This window comes from Miscanthus floridulus, chromosome 9 (assembly GCF_019320115.1).
Source record: "Miscanthus floridulus cultivar M001 chromosome 9, ASM1932011v1, whole genome shotgun sequence".
NCBI classification, from domain to species: domain Eukaryota; kingdom Viridiplantae; phylum Streptophyta; class Magnoliopsida; order Poales; family Poaceae; genus Miscanthus; species Miscanthus floridulus.
In genome coordinates this window covers 28,953,655-28,970,995 of record NC_089588.1, presented here as the reverse complement: position 1 = coordinate 28,970,995, position 17,341 = coordinate 28,953,655, and the positions used below count along the sequence as shown (strand labels likewise).

Genomic DNA, 17,341 nt, shown 5'->3' with positions numbered 1-17,341 from the left:
TCAGTTATACCATTGAGATTCCATTATCAAGTTAATTATATCTATCCATCTCTAGATTAGCAACTATCATATGCCAAACATGTGGTATATCAATTTAAAAGCATACAATAGTAACCATAGCAGGTATTGCAATTCCATTTTCATTCGAACCATCATGTTCCATAACATAGTTACTACGATGTTGGGACTAGCCAAGTTTCTCACTATCCGGGAGAGACGGCGATTCGAATCGATTTCAACCAGCTGGAAATTTATTCCTAACACAAACCCAGGCATACCGTGCGAAGGCAGCCTTAGGTCACCTTTGGTACAACTCAGGTACATATTTCGCGGGTCTGTACCGCGGCGCACAATCTGGGACACCAGATGCCAGGACGTTCAGGCCTAGCCTGCCCTTGGTCTCAGTCTGATCGCCCCCCGCAAGGAGCGCACAACAGAACGGGTCCCGGCCTGAGTTGAGCTACTCGGCTTCGCGGTCGGAACGAGTTATCCGGCCAGCTAAGTGATAGGCATGCGTTCAATCTTGTCAGAAGCACCAACAACGGTACGGTCCTTAATCGACACAGACGGGGATAGATCCACACCCAAGACCTCCATGTCTTGTTACTTCTCTATTGACATCCCGCCCGGTCTCCATTTACATTACCCCATGGTTCTTTTCCACGATAGCAAATATAGCCAACCATGCTTCGGTATCCACGTATGTCTCGCAGGTGACAGGAAATCACCCGACTTCTACCGGTCTAAGCATGGCTAAGCATATGTTCGATCCTGGACCTATACCGGTTAAAGGTGTAATATCTGGACAAGGAATTTATATGCATCAAGTGGTTCCATTCAACTCTTATAACCTAATGCATCAATCGTAAGTACTTAAGTAATCATTTGTAAAATACTAGGAGACTTCGAATGCTCCGGGGCTTGCCTCGCAGAAAGGAAGTAGGGCAGTGATCAGGACACTCCGGAAGCTCTTTAGGATTATGCTCCTCGCCTTCGGGAGCTGCGACTTGAGGATTCTCCTGCTGGTCCCCTTCCTCTACTTCGTCGAATTCCAGCAACGTTATTTCTTCCTCCGATCCTAGATGCATGAATATGGCATAAGGTATTGCGAATGCAATTATGTTAACAAGTATAAAAATAATGACACATGATGAATGCATTCGTATAAGTATTCTTAACAGCATGGTGTTAACAAATGCATCATATTTTACCGAGTAGGTGCATATCTCTTCTTAATTACTTAATCAAACACATTTACAAATCATTCACTACACACAAAACAATAGCTGCTTGTTTTACTTATAACTAAAGTTCTACTTATCCAAATATTGTGATCTTAGACTTTCTAGAAAGCTTATAAAATTGTCTACAACTCTTATTTAATCACCAAAAGCTAATTCACACTTTATCTTAACCACAATAGACAATCAATCCAGCGCTGTCTAGAAATTCCAGAGAGCAAGCAATTCGGAAATGCTAACTTTAAACAGCTGTAACTCCTAAACCGTTTGACCTATGGTCCTGAAATTTTAACACAATATAGATGAAGAAGTTACTTACAACTTTGTTATTAACCATTTTTACAGCAAACATCATTTTGACTACGCAACATTCTAAGCCACAGAATCTGTCCAAAAACTCTTCTCTCCCGAATTATAAAGCAACGATATTTCTATTGCATATAAACATTCCAAATTTGACTTCACCAATCATACCAACAGTACAAGGACATCAAATACACTTAAGAAAACATAATGGCCATGCCCAAACTATTTATTTAAATGCCTTTATAAATTTACTAAGATACTTAGGTTAAATAATAAACATATACCAAATATGCATCATAAATTCTCAGAAAATTAAAGTGGCTTACTAGTGCTACCAATAGACTACTGTAAAAGTTTCATGCCATTTTACCAAGTAAAACATCCTATATAAAAATGACAAGGCAGCAAGGCTTGAAATAGCATAAATAGAAAACCCTATTGAAAAGTGTCAAGCAATAGATTTACTATTTTTCTTAGCATCCATATACTACTAGGATAACCTTCAACAAATTTCATGAATATTGGATTCCTAAATAATTTATAAAAATTCATACAAGGATTACCTATTTATAAAAGAAAAATCTATAACAACAAATCTATGCATGCACTTGTCCTCAAATTTTTACCAGAGCTCATACATGTCAATAATAGTTTACCACAAAAATTTCATAATTTTTGGAGCACAGAAACTCTAGATATAAAATAAACAAGTTTACATGCATTCAAAAACACATTTCAAATCTCCATTTAAATCTCCCAAAATTTCTACTGCAAATGCTAGTATCATATTTTTCATAAATACTACACTTCCTGAGGAACACTACAAAATTTAGTTCACAATTTTTGAATCTACCAAACTAGAGATCTAAAAATTACAAAACACACTCAAATCTGGAATATTTGAACTAGCCCTCAACACTGCTGTCGCTGACCGGTGGGACCCGCTGGTCAGAGGACCCCACGCGTCATTGACCCGAAACAGGGTAGCTACGCTGCGCGACGGTGGTGCGGCCAAAGCTCAACGGCGGCGAGCTCGCCGGTGGTGACATCATCACTAGGTGATCCCCGTGACCTAACGCATCGATTGGACTACTTGGGGGGACCTCTCGTCGGCGCTAGCGACGATGGCGGCGGCCATGGCGGCTCGGCGGGGAGGAACGACGGCGTTACGCAAGTGGAAGCCACGGTGGCCCAATCAAATGTATTTACGAGCATCTACGAACACTGGAGAACCTAGCGCACAAGCTAACGTAGCAAGAGGTGGATTGTGGCGGCGTGGCCACAATGACGGAGTCGGCGGCGGGCTCCGGCGATGTCGTGCGCGGTGCTGAGGCCTTACCGCCGTGGCTAGCGAGCACAGGCGGGTGCGGTGAGACGGTAGGAGTGCGGTGAAGCTTCTATGGTGGCGAAGGAGCAACGCGAGCGAGCTTGGCGCTGCAATGGCGACGGCGGAGGTGATGCCGTGCTCGGCGGCGAGGCTGCGCTGCGGTGAAAGGCGAAAGAGGAAGTAGTGCCAGGCGAAATGGGAGCGTGGGCGACACGGGCGAGCACTAGGGGTGATAAGGCGCGCTCGGGCCCGACACAGCCACGCTGGGCAGGACGCCGGCGACGCGCGGTGTTGCTTTGGCTCCATGCGGTGCGCAAGCCCTGACGGTGGTCGGCCACTGAATCAACCGATTCAGTCGATTCAGAGAATCAAAGCCGAGCCTGACGACGCATTTTGCCGTGAAGAAAACTCCGTGACCGTGGACTTTCAGCGAAAATTTCGTACATCAAAGTTGAAGCCTAATGTACCAGCTACAACTCTTGTCAAGGAATCATGTTCCAATTCACAACCAAATTCAAGTTAGATCACCCCCAAGATCGGCTTGTCAGTCTGTTAGTCACAAAGGACTTAGCAAAAATTGCTAAGTGTTGAAATTAGGGATTTGATGATTTTTGTGATCCCAATTCAAGCATGTTAGAAGCTAAATCAGTAAATGACCCAAAAATAAAAGTTGTTCCTTATATCAAATACTACAACTTTGCTTTAGTGACCACCTCCATGCAAGGTCCCTAACACCTAGTTCAAACTTGGTCAAACATGTCACATTTAAATGTTGATACACTTCAAACTATGGCTTAATGACCTATTTACCCCTAACCATGAATATCAAAGGTGTTCATAATGATACTATAAACATGTTTAAGAAAATTGCAAGGTCATACAATCATTTCATGTATTAGTCACTCATAGAGCTATTTAGTGTAATCACATGAAACGTGACTTAAGGGCTTGATCATGGGAAGTGACATTCATGAACCATGTTCTATTTGCTAACCTAAGTATTGCCAATATATTTTTGTGACTCATATCAACCATCTACATGTATACACTCATGATCATATGCATATACACATGGAGACATGAAATAATGAGAAAAGTTGCATACGTTCAAGGAAACATGCGATAACAAGCAAATGTTGCAGATGTTTCAATCTAATGTTTCAATTGTAAATGCTTATTTATGAATGCTTGATGATCATGCTCATGTTATGCAAGTCAAGTTATGCAAGGCTAACACCCGAGATGTTATAGCTTGGTGGTGGTCTCCATCGAAGCCCGCAAGAAGCTTATGCGGTGCTCCGGAGAAGAGCTTTATGAGGAGCATTGTGCTCGCCCCGCAGGTGCCGCGAAGAACAACTCTAGTTGAGCATGTCATTGAGCTACTATCACTTTCGGGGTAGGTTCTTGCGGTGCCTCACGTGCGGGCTTGGCGAGTGATGCCAATTAGCCGTCGAACCACGATGTGAGTGGTAGACACAACGGAGACATAGCGTGTTGGCAAGCACGTGAACCTCGGGAGAAAATCACCGTGTCAACATTGTTCTTCCCATTGGTTTGCAATCCCCTTTCACAAGCTTGTAATTACTTTCATATACATTGTGCTTGTATAGTTGCTCTTGTAATTAGTTAGCTTGTGTAGCTTAGTAGTTACCTTCTTGCTTGTGTAGCATAGAAGTAGCTCGCGTGGCTAATTTGGTTTGCGTAACCTTGTTAGTCACATTACTTAGTTTGTGTAGCTAAGTCCTTGCGTTCTCTAATTTGACATTGGTTACCTTGTTATTGAGCATTGCTAGTGAGCTTAGAAACTTTGTGCTTTTGCTTACTAGGATTGTGTAGGAGCTCTCCGGTGTGCAAAATACTAGTGGCATAGGTTTGAGTAACCTTGCTCTTAGAATTGGTTAGGTGAGCTCTAGCTAGCCCGGCACCTTTGTTGCCTAACTAGGATCTTTATAAGGTGTTTGTGAACTTCTATAGAGGGGTGTAGTCTTGGCTAGATCGATTATTTTAATTCCGTATTTGTTTCGGTTAGCCAGTGCGATTAAATTTAGAAAGGACTATTCACCCCCTTCTAGTCCGCCATCTCGACCCTACAGTGATGTGTACCTAGAACAATTGCAATGATAAAAGTGTTCAAGTATTAAGTTGTATGCTCCCTCTCTCACAGAGAATGTCATTCTCACTCTCTGAGAAGTTAAATATTTTTAAATTTGACCAACTATATATAAAAGAATATTTATATTTATAATACATAATTAGTATCATTAGATAAATCATGAAATATATTTTTATAATAATTTTTTTTACTGATACAAATGTTGCTAATATTTTCTATAAAACTAATCAAAATTGAAAAAGTTTGACAAACACGCATCCCATAGCGTCATTTTTTTGGACGGAGGGAGTAACTATCAACTAATTCCGTCGAAACGTTTCAAGTTAAGATGAAAGGTGGAAAATTTATTTATGTTTGGGCATCATTTATTTTCAGTACATAACACGAGTATCTAATAGTAGGGATAGTAGATAATCTAAAGTTTTAAACCCACTTAAGACTATGGATTTTAGTAGATGCTCTATTTCCCTCAATTTCAAGTTATAATTCACTTTGCCTTTGTCCTAATAAGTCAAATCTCTCTGAGCCAAGTTTTAGAATAATACATTAACATCTACAAATTTAAATAAAAATAATCTTTCAAAATGTATTTCATGGAGAATCTAATAAAACAGAATTGATGTTTGCATTTTTCTATAACTTGTTGAAAGTTATATATATATTAGGACAAAACCAAAAATAATACTATAATTTAGAACAGAGACAGTAATTCGGATGTAGTTATTTGAGGTTGTTTGGTTGGAACATTAAAATGTCATTTTTCAAAGTATAGATGTAGATTCTATACGTTCACCATACCACTACAAGCACTTCAAAGGATTTTGCCAACATACCTTGAGAACTGAGATCGACAAAGTCACTATACAAGAAGTGCCTCATTATAAACTAATATTCCTTCCGTTCTAAATTATAAGCATTTTAGTTTTCCTATATACATTGCTTTTACTAATCTAGACAGTGTATATATAAATGTATAGTAAAAACTGAAAAGCCAAAGTATCTTATAATTTAAAATAAAGAGAGTATATATATTGGTTAATTAACACTAAATAAATAAGTAGTCATAATGCTCGAAGTCAGGTAGGTGTAGGTTCTATATCTAAAAGATCCTACCTAACTGAAGTTTGTTTAATGGTGTTTCTATATGCCACGTAATCTGCTCCTGCAGAAATTTGCATTAGTTGAACAACAATCAATTAGCGTATAAAAGACAAATTTGTGAACTTGACGCTAATTTGACTAACCTAGCTAGCTAGTACTCTAGTAGGCTGCAGTAGTTGAAGACACCAATCCACCCTATGGTCTCAAAACTATTTTATTCGCATCAGTTACCCAATCTCGAATATCATGGGCGCCTGTACTGTTCTCTACTTCTGTATGCGTGGCTCGTTTGAGCCCACATGCATGTTTATATAAAATAACCATTAAACCATAAAATAGAAAAACAGTTAGGTGGAACATTCATATCTCTTCTGGGTAGGCATGGAAACTGATCGAATTCGTATGGACTCGGATCCGGATATCACCTTTTACCATATTTTAATTCGACTTCGAATACGAATACAAAATGAATATCTTGAATTCGGAATTCTATTCGGATATTTACTCAATTCAATTCAAAGTGCATATCGTTAAATTTAACATACATGACTAGAATTATACTACTAAGTTCAACAATAATTGAAGCGAAATAAAATTAAAGTACACTTCTAAATTAATCAATAAATATTTAATAACTAAAAAACAATTAATCAATTGTTATTTATATAATAGGGAAATTATTTCCTATTATTTATCATGATGTTATACATTATAAATAATTTATATCTATAAAAAATATATATTAAAGTGTTAAAATAATTTACAACAATAAATAAATTAGGTTTAAACTAAATTATTAAAATTAATTTAATCTTTATGTATCATTTATAATATTATTTATTATACATATAATATTAAATAGTTTCAATGCATCATTAATAATATTGAAAACTTCCAAACCATACCAAAAAGGGGTCATTTTGATGGAGAGACATTTTGAAGCTTTTGAACAAATTTAACGGAATGGCCTCCATATACTCCCTCCATCCCAAAATAACTATCGTTCTCGCTTCCAGAGAAATAACCTTGACTAATTTTATACAAAAAGATACTAATATTTATGGTACACAATTAATATCATTAGATAGATTGTTGCATCTATTTTCATAATAAATTTATTTGAAGATACAAATGTTACACGTATTTTCTACAAATCTAGTCAAACTTACGGCACGGAAACCCAAAACGTCAGTTAATTTGGGAGGGAGTGAGTAAGTGGCAGATGGTTCTTCTTGCCTTTTCTGAGAAGACTGTTGGCAAGAACCTCTAAAACTGACCTTCCCTAAGCTCTTTTCTTTTGTCAAGAAACAAGATATCTCTCTCAAAGCTGCAGTCTTGACTAACTTAGTTTCTAGTCTGTTTAACCTTCCCTTCACTGTAGAGGCCTTAGAGCAATTCCAACAGATTGAAACCTGCTTCAGAATCTGCAGATGGTAAATGGAGCAGACACCTGGACATACATATGGGGAAACTCCATCTTCATTTCCAAGAGAGCTTATTGTCATCTCATAGGAACAAGTTGGACTCACCCAATTTTTAAATGGATTTGGAAATCATCCTGCCAGCACAAGCACAAAGTTTTCTTTTGGCTTCTCTTAAGGACAGACTTTAAGGACTACACAAATGATTTTGCGCGACCCCCCCCCCCCCCCCCCCCCGGAGGCCACCGAGGCGGGCACCTATTTTTGCCCGTCACGGTAAATGCCACGGTTTCCCTAGGCGGGCATTTTTGCCCGCCACGGTAAATCGATTTACCGTGACGGACGTCTTAAGATGTCCGCCACGGAAAATACCCTATTTTCCGCGGCGGACACCTTAAGACGTCCGCCACGGTAAATCGATTTACTGTGGCGGGCGTCCTAAAATGCCCGCCACCTAAAATGTGGAGGCCCAACTGACCCAAACTGAGGCCCAATAGCCATCTCCAATATAAAAGGAGGGAGTTAGGGTTTCACTGAAACACATCACCCACATCCCTCGCCGCCTCCCCCACTCTCTCTCTGTCAGCTCCCCGCCTCCCCCACTCTCTCTCTCAGCTCTCCGCCTCCCCCACTCTCCCTCTGCCTCTCTCTACTCTCCCTCGATGCAGGCAGCGGCGCGCGGCGCAGCTCTCCTCCATAGCGCCGCCGCGACGGCCATCCCCTACAGCGGCGCACGGCGCGAGGAGGAGAGCGACGCAGGGTGGCGCTGCACCGAGCGACACGACAACGGCGGCGGACCCCTCCCTTCCCCGTCGGCGGTGGCGGTCCCTCCCTTCCCCGTCGGCGGCCTCCTCCAAGGGTGCGCGAGGCCTCCAGATGGCGGATCGAGGGCGCGCGGGACGACGGCGATGGCTACGCCCTCCTCCTCCCCCACGGATCCTCCATGAACGACGATGGCGTAGAATCCAGTGAGTTCATCTCCCTCTTCCTCTCCATCTCCCTCACTCCTCCCTCTTCCTCTCTCTAGATCCGGCGACGGCGACCTCTTCCTCCACGGATTCGGCGGCTGCACCCTCCTCCTCCGTGGGTCTGGCGGTGGAGCGACCGGATCCGGCGGTGGATCTCCACCACGGCCACGACGCCGGGATCCACCACGGCCACGACGCTGGGACCTCCACCACGGCGGGCGAGGACGCGGCGGCGCGGTGGCCTCCCTCCACCACGGCGCAGCGGGATCCGCGAGGAGGCACCGGGATCCGCGAGGAGGCATCGGCATGGTCCCCTGCGAGCGACTGGCGAGGTGGTGGCGGCCGTGGGAAGCCCGGATCCGTCGCTGGTGGGCTCGCCAGTGGGCTCAAGAACGGGCTCGCCGGCGGGCTCCTGGTTTTTTTTGTTTTTTTTTAAATGATTAACCGTAGCGGGCATCCTAACGCGCCCGCCGTGGTAAAAGTATATTTACCGCGGCGGGCACGTTACACCGCCCGCCGCGGTAAATCGATTAACCACGGCGGGCAAGACCGCCCGCCGCGGTTAAGCCACGATTTACCGTGGCCTCTAGGCCACGGCGGACGGCTTTGCCCGCCATGGAAAACCGAAAACGCCCGCCTCCAGTAAAGTTTGTGTAGTAGTGAGAGGTTACTATTGTTGTGACGGAGAATGACACACCGATCCGGCTTCAGATCGAAAGATCGAACCCTGCAACCTTAGCACCACAACTCCTCTGGTTATCAACCGAGTTACGGACCAGGTTGACCTCGCTAAGAAGGCTAATCTCTGCCTGCACAACGAAGAACACAAGCAAAAAGAAAGAACACAACCAAATTGCAGATGTATGATTAAGCTCACAAAGTTTGGGTCTCACAAACCGATGAACGGCGAAACTGTTCTTGACAGAATAATCTAAGCAAAACCCCAAAACCTAATGACGGCGGCGGCGTATGATTATAAAGGTCTTAGGATCATCGCCTACCCTGGACGCGCCCTCTAATGGGCCCAAACACGATACACGGTCCAACGGACCAAAAGACGGTGTCGCAGCACCCTGGCAGATTCTGGACGCTGACTTGTTTCGACGATTCCCGTTGATTCTGAAGGGATTTTGACGTGAGACCACTTGGATTGGCTTCCTTATCAACTTAACTTTCCAACCATATGCGGATCGTCGAAAACGGAGTCCGGATGCGTCCTAGGTGACCAGTTTAAGGCAGACTGGTCCTAGAGGCCGAGGCAGACTCGAAATCATATTGGACTGGGCCTCCGGTTTCTGTTGGACGTCCTTGCTGGTCATCATCGCCTCCACCTCTTCCTCTAAGTCCCTCATGACACTCTCCAATGTTCCTAATTAATGTAACATCAATAGGTAGCAATCTATTCTCAAAAGTATGAAAAGGATCACTTAAAAACGAGCTCACCTCTAAATTAAGTTGTCGCCGACGGTGGAGCAGCACCCTAACAGATTCTGGACGTCCACTTGTTTCTACAATTCCTGTTGACTCCGATCGAATTTTAAGGTGAGACTGGTGCCGTTGGAAGCTCCATAAAATTATATTTCCATCCATATAAAGAGCGCCCAAAACGGACATTGTATGCGACCTGGTCATCATTTTTAGTACGTGCTGCTCCAGGACTCCGAGACGGGCTCAAACTTTAGTTGCTTTGGGCCTCCACCTCGGAGACTCGAACCGAATTAGCCTCGGGCCTCCTTCTTGACTTGGACACCTTTGCTGGCCTCCTAACCCTCCATACCATGCGCCAAACATGGTCATATGCATGGGTGTCATGTCCTCATCAGACTTAGCACAGGCAATATACTGAAAAAGAAAAAATTTCAGTTGGCATTTTTCAATTGTGTTCTCTGCGCTATCACTGTGAGTTAGCTAAAGCCTGCTAGGGACTGATCGGCGTGGTAGTAAACTGTTGCCTCAATCCTTTCCAGATTTTTGAGGATTTCAGAAGGCAGCTAAATGTTCCTTTCTTCATGGAAATTATTATCATTATGTGTTGAAGCATCTACACAATCAGAAACGACATCATTTTCAGAGTGATCCCTGCAAGCAGTTCGCGATGTTCAGAGATCTTCAGGGTCACCTTTCGCCAGCTCCTCTGGAGAGCCAAGAAGAAATATTTCCCTTCTGTTGACTTATGGTTAGTGCAATTTGTGGGAAAAGTCTATATAACCCCCTAACGTTTGGTATGGTGTCTACTTCACCCCCTGAACTACAAAACTCGGTCAATGGCGCCATGTTGTACACCTTGGTCACCAGCGCCACGTCCCATGCCACGGCGAGCTCAAAGCCTCTACCCGCTCCCTGCGTGTCCGCGATGCTTTGCATGTACACCTCGAGGTAGTGCCAAGTCTCTGTTCCCGCTCGGGTCTCTAGGTAGGGCGACTTCCCCATGTCGGTCGCTATCGCAAGTTGCACGCCGACGTCGCGGGCGTTGCGGACGTGAAGGAGCCACAACTCGAGGATACATCGAACCACTTCTTGAAGCCCTTGCTGCCGACGCACGGGCTAGCTAACGCGAACGCGGTCACTGGCGCCACGTTGTAGCTGCTGGCAGCGATGTTGAACGTGTTCAGCGTGGCGAGCGCTGCGTTGGCTGTGGCCCATCGCAGTGATGCTGAGCTCCTCGTCGTTGTACGTGTCCACCAGCCTCCGCACCTCGCTCAACACCTGAGGCCTTGCACTCTCCTGCTTGTGGCTGTACGTGGGTGCACTCTCTTGCCGACGATGTGGCATACAGTAACCTGGTGACCCCGAGCCCCCGAAGCCGCCGTGCTGGGACATGGTGGGCACGCGCAGCTCTGCTGTAGTGCCGTACGCTCGCTTCCTTTCTTCTGATGATCAGCTTGCTCAGCGCGGTTTATCTATATACGGAGAACACCGCTCGCAGTCTGTCATGGACACCGGGCTGCACTATGCTGTCGGCTACAGCCAAGTTCCCAAACCACAGCACGGCGCTGCGGCCACTTGTGTCGTGTCGTGCTCGACGAGGCACCGGGCCTGGACGCCGCCGCCATGGTCGCCCGCCATCTCAAGGAGCGCGCCCTACCGCACACGGAGGCTCTCTTCCGTGTGGCGCCCATGGCTGCTCATGTTCTCTATCTGGACACCATCAAGCTCGGCAAGAAGTCAAGGCTAGGCGTGTCAACCGTGCGCGAGCTGTTCGATGAAATGCCAGGGAAGAATACAGAGGTGCTGAGAGGTCTGACACCTGGTCCAGGGTGCCAAGTTGTCAATGTGTACCGGCATGGACAGCAAGTCAGCAAAACCAGGGTCCAAAACCACCTCAAGGGGTTAAATAGACTGTTTGAAGATGTTTAAGGGGTAGAATACATGGTTTTGTAGTTCATGGGGTGAAGTAGACATCATGCCAAACGTTGGGGGTTATATAGACTTTTTCAATTTGTGTAATAGACTTGATTTTCTTTATTTCCTTTTTTGTTTCCTAAGCTCATCCCCCCTCTCCTCCCTGTCTGTTTTTCTCTACTTCTATTTTTCTTGTAACCCTCTTTGTTGCTTCTACTTAACCCCTCCTGTTTCCTAAAAAAAAGTTAAAATTAGATAATCAATCAGTAATTACGTAGAGAAAACTTTTAAATAGATTTATTATTACTTGTTCTTTGTCGATATTGATAAATGTCTGATGTTCTATATTTTTGTCGAATACAGATATGAAATCGGATAGAGAAAAATACTGAAAAACGAATTCAGATACATCCATTTAACATCCATATTAGAAACAGATACGAATATGGATATCCAATTAAAAGTTTTAACGGATACATATTTGGATAATTTGGAGACATCCATTTGCATCCCTACTACTAACCACTCCCGTTACATGTATACAGAGCATTTCGCATGTACTCCTACGAGTGATTTGACATCTCTCTAGAATAGGCATGTCAACAAAGATTCAGGCCCTATTTAGGTGCTGTAGTATTCTGGTTTTCAAAACCATAAAACTTATTGCATCCAAACATTATATGACACTCAAAATTAAAATCAAACTAAAGTATTTTAGAAAACAATGGTATTTTTTTAAAAAAAAACTAAAAAATAATTTGCATTCAAACAGAGCCTTAGTAATTTTTATCTTCTTGTATATAGTCTTGTAGTAATCAAGACTTCACTTATACACGGAATCGTATCGGATCACTGTTACCTAACTCACAGTCTCAAACACAGTGGCCACCAGAGACTAACAAGGCGATGACGAGGACTGGTGGCGAATTTTGTGTTTTTTTTCCTCAGGTAATGTAGGGCTGATCTTATTTCTTACTCAAATCAATCAAAGTGATTCGAATTATCCAAAGAAGAAAACACTGAAGCACAGTTGAATACATAGTCCTGAAGCAACCCTAGTATATGCATGGAACTGGCCAAGCAACCTGATCCTCTTCTGTAAGCTTCACAAAATGTTCAACTCAAGTGTTCAGCATGTTAAGCTGTTGCAGTTTATAGCAATTGTTCAGCAGGGTAAGCAGTTGCAGCTTATAGCTGCTGAAAGTCTGCCTTCTACAACCGCTGTTCGTGTCATGAGTCAACATCAGCGGTTCAGTGTAGCTGTGTGAGCATTCCTCCATTCTGCTAGTATTGATCTCTTCTTCCCCCATTGGTTGGTTGCACCAGCAAAATGTTTCTATGTCCTTGGAGATGCATGCAGGGTATTCTAAGTATTTGGTTGGGCTTCCCTCTGGGCAGTCTTCATCAGCTTTCGTAATTCTACAACTAGCAAGAATGCAATGCTTAACTATCTCATAGACTCCCTCTGCAATGGCAACAGAAGATGCCTCAATTTCTTTCTTGCAGTTCCTCCAAGCCTCTTTAATGATAGGAAGAAGCATGTCGCACCAGCATCCTCCAGATTCCTCTGAAAGCTTTGAGCTATAATCCTTGTGTGAATCCTTTAGTCGTCTTAGATGAAAAGCAGTGAATTCTTCCTCTCCATGGGGCAGCAGTTGCCGGAAAAGCCAGCCACCAACCAAGCGAACATCTGCAGAAACCTTTGATCTGCAGAAAAGGTCGACCAAAGCATCGAGCACCTGATATCTGTGAGCTTTGGAAGTCATCTGCCGTGGATGGTGACACTGTAGCCCATATTTGACCTGAAGCTTCCTTACATAAATATCAAAATCACTACGAATGCTGTCATCAGTTAGACCGCTGCTTGACGAAAATAATTGTCCTTCAGCAAGGTCTTCACCTACTAAAGCTTGTAACAGAAGCTTCTTATGCTGCTTTCTTTGAGGGAGGATTCCAAGCGCATCCAGCATTGATTCATCAAGTTCTTTCGTCTGCAGTAATGTAGCAAATAAGCACAATGAACCCAAAGCTAGTGAATCATCTCCTTGTGTGATATAGGACAGCAAGTGTTCCCATGGTGTATTGCCATGGCAGCAATCACTTGGCGGTGAATGATTGGGCAAGTATTTGCTACTAACAGAAGACAGAGAATTTGGCTCATCCTCATTTGATTGCTCGACAGCAGAGGCAGTGGTGCAATGATTCTCAGATCTGCAATTATCATGCTCAGATGTATACCCATTAGGAGGTGTCCCTTGCTTTGTTTCATCAGGGCAATCAGGTTGATGAAAAAGGGCAGCAGCGACAGTACTTGCCATATCCTTATTCTTCAAAATGTGCAGTATACAACAAAGCAGAAACATGGATGTAGTGACACTTAGGTCCAAATCTGCGCTCTGCCTCTGCAACGACGGGAGTAATAACCGAAACACCAGAGCTTGCAAGATATTGTCAGTGATGAACCTTTCAAGATCAGGAATACCAGAAGATATAACATCACTGAAATAATACAGCGTGTCTTCAATCTGCACAATCGCATCTTCAACACAAGACATTGGCAGAGAAGAATCTGCAGTTCCTGAGGAGCGTGCAACCAACTTATCCATGTCAACGCACTGCTCCTGAAAATGCTGGACCATGTCTGAAAAATAGTCTGACAGAGGCACACGGAAACGAATCTGTTAACAGATTCATCTCCAAAGTGGTAGACATTGAGTGTCAAGGTACGTATAGCAACTCGGATCATGCTGCCCTGGTGAAAAGCAAACTTCAAGGCCTCGACATAGAGAGGAAAGGAAGTGACCTCATCGTCTTCCGTCTTTGCCAGCAAAGAAATTGTACTCTTGTTCAGCTTCCCACTTATCGCCCGCAGAAAAGATATGTAGTAGGATAACATCTCATCGATCCGAAAATCGAATGGGTACGTGATGAAGAAGTTGATGTGCTCACTGCTAAGGATGTAATGAATTGAATGTTCATCTCTCAGATTTTGGATCATGATGCCCATTGTCTGCAGCAACTGGAGTGACACTTTTGACAAATTAGAGATCCTTAGGATACGAGAAAATGGAAATTTTGCCTTTACAGGGAGTGGGCTTCGCTAGAATGTCCTTAAGTTTGTGACCTTCGTTAGAATGCCCATATAAAAGGTGTGTTTCACGCTATTTTGCCATTTCGTGTTTTTTCCAACTTTGTAAATTTCTGACCCTATCTTTTTAACCAGACATGATCGTTTTATCCCTGTCTCCCTCTGCCTTATCCTCTTGCTCTGCTTCTCACGGTCACGGCCTTTCTCTCCCGTTCTCTCTCCGTCTCGACTACTTGGAGAACGGGAGACTACGCCGCCACCACCGGTCGTGCTCCCCTGTCCCGACCTCACGGGGCTCATCGAGCGGCTGTCCCCGCCGCCGCTGCGCGAGCGGATGCTGCACTTCTCGGCGGAATCCCTGGAGGCGCTCAAGGATCGGGCGCGGCGGGAGCTCCTGGCGGCCGGTGACGCGGCTGGCGCGGCCGCCGTAACCAAGTTCCAGGCGCTGAGCTCCCTGGTATGGCACTGCTTCACCCGCGCGCGGCGCAAGGCGCCGGACCAGTCCACCGTATGCCGCGCCGCCATCAACAACCGCACGCACCTCCGCCCGCAGCTGCCAACCAAGTACTTTGGCAACACCATCTACGCCATCTCCACAAAGGCGGTGACCGCGGGGGATCTGCTGGCGCGCGGCCACGGGTGGGCGACGGCGGCCGTGGGGCGAGCGGTGGCGGCGCACACGGATGCCGACATCTGGGCGCGCGTGGCGGCGTGGATGGCCAAGCCCGTCGTGTACACGCTCAGGTACTTCGACCCCAACGGTGTCATGATGGGCAGCTCGCCGAGGTTCGAAATGTACGGCTGCGACTTCGGCTGGGGGACGCCGCTGGTGCCGCGCAGCGGCAGGGCCAACAAGTTCGACGGGAAGGCGTCGCTGTACCCAGGGCGGGAGGGCGGCGGCAGCATCGACGCGGAGGTGGTGCTGACGCCGGAGCACATGGCGCTGCTGGAGCAGGACGACGAGTTCTGGGCGGCCGTCTCGCCGGACAAACCTTGCCCGCCGGCGGTGGGGAAGAATTGACTGCCCATGGCCGATCAATGTCAGACAGAGCAAAAGGAGTCGATTTGCCTTTGACAGACAGACACTTGTTCTGTTCTTTCCAGTTTTTGCGTTTGGTTAATGATTAGTCCTCTGATAAACGAATCGAAATAAATATGAGAGGGTATTCTTTCCAGCGATGTGTTGTTTTCATGTTTGTCGAGACGGAGAGAGAACGGCAGTGAAAGGTGAAATTGCCGTGACCGTGAGAAGCAGAGGATAAGCAGAAGGAGACAGGGGTAAAACGGTCATGGTCAAAAAGATGATGTCAGAAATTTACAAAGCTAGAAAAAACACGAAATGGTAAAATAGTGTGAAACACATATTTCATAGGGACATTCTGTGAAGCCCACCAACTTAAAGGCATTCTAACGAAGCCCACATTGCGGGCAAAATTCTCATTTTCTCTTAGGATACGAGCGAATTCTCCCATGATCTGTTTCTCCATAAAGTATTCAAACAACGATGGACCATGCTGGTCGCCGTATATCATAAGCTCCGCAATCGATCTCAGTGCTTCAATCACAAAATCCTCATTAGCTTCGTTGACGACATGAACCTTTTGCAGCTGATCTGTCTGATACTGGAGCTCCTCGAGCGAGAAGCGGTTCCTAGTGCGCCAGAAAAGCCACATGTTGGTGGATCCGGATCCGCTCCGCCCCGAGGCGATGGCGCAAGCGCGGGGAGCGAACTCGGACCTTATCGGCGCGGGCGCGGGGTGCGAGCTCGGACTCGGAGCCACAGGAGCCGGGGCGCATGACGGAGGGACCCTCACGAACGTGCGCGGGCCACCACGCTGCCGCCGCCGGAGGGGGAGCGCGTCGCATCCGCGGCGGCGGCGATCGCCGGCTGCCGATGCGCGTGGATCGCGGGTCGTGGGGGCTCGCTTTTTGCCTTTTCGACTCTCTTTTCTTTTTCTGTTTTTTTTTTCTCTCCTCGCCATTGGGTTCCGCTATCCTTTTCGGCCCGGTTTGCTTCGTTGGCGAACTTTCTTTTCCGCAATTGGTGGGCCATGGGGGCAAAGCAATGAACGGTAGCCAAAGAAACGAACGGCTGGAATCGGTTCCGAAATGATATGGCCAGAGCGTCCGAGCGGACGGACTAACCGTTCCGAAATGAGCGTGCCGTCGGAGCGCAGCTGCCGCCTCCTCTTCATCGTCCGTGCGCTACACCCCACTCTCTGCACCTTTGTCCCTACCCGTCCTCTGCGTCGTTGCGCCTAGCCCACCCTGCCCTCTGCACGCCGTCACCAAGCTCCGTGTGGCTCGTGTGCTGTCGCCTTTTGCGCGCCGCGCGAGATCTGTGCCACCGGCGAGCTCCACGCCACCAAGATCTGGCGATCTGAGTTGCCGGCAAGCTCCATGGCACCGAGATCCGCGGCACCAGCGAGCTCCA

At 45.8% G+C, this 17,341-nt stretch overlaps 1 protein-coding gene and 1 pseudogene across 1 annotated transcript; one reads left to right on the top strand and one right to left on the bottom strand.

The window, feature by feature from the left end:
* Positions 1-12,948: 12,948 nt before the first annotated feature.
* Positions 12,949-16,825, bottom strand: LOC136481625 (protein TRANSPARENT TESTA 9-like; annotated as a pseudogene).
* LOC136481626 (BAHD acyltransferase DCR-like) lies at positions 15,108-16,024 on the top strand. The gene has a single exon (XM_066478962.1). It carries the CDS (start codon positions 15,242-15,244, stop codon positions 15,926-15,928), a length of 687 nt encoding a protein of 228 aa, XP_066335059.1. The 5' UTR covers positions 15,108-15,241; the 3' UTR covers positions 15,929-16,024.
* Positions 16,826-17,341: the final 516 nt, after the last annotated feature.

Excerpts from the sequence above, each read along its gene's own strand:
- LOC136481626 (XM_066478962.1), top strand. The coding sequence starts at position 15,242 with ATGCTGCACTTCTCGGCGGAATCCCTGGAGGCGCTCAAGGATCGGGCG.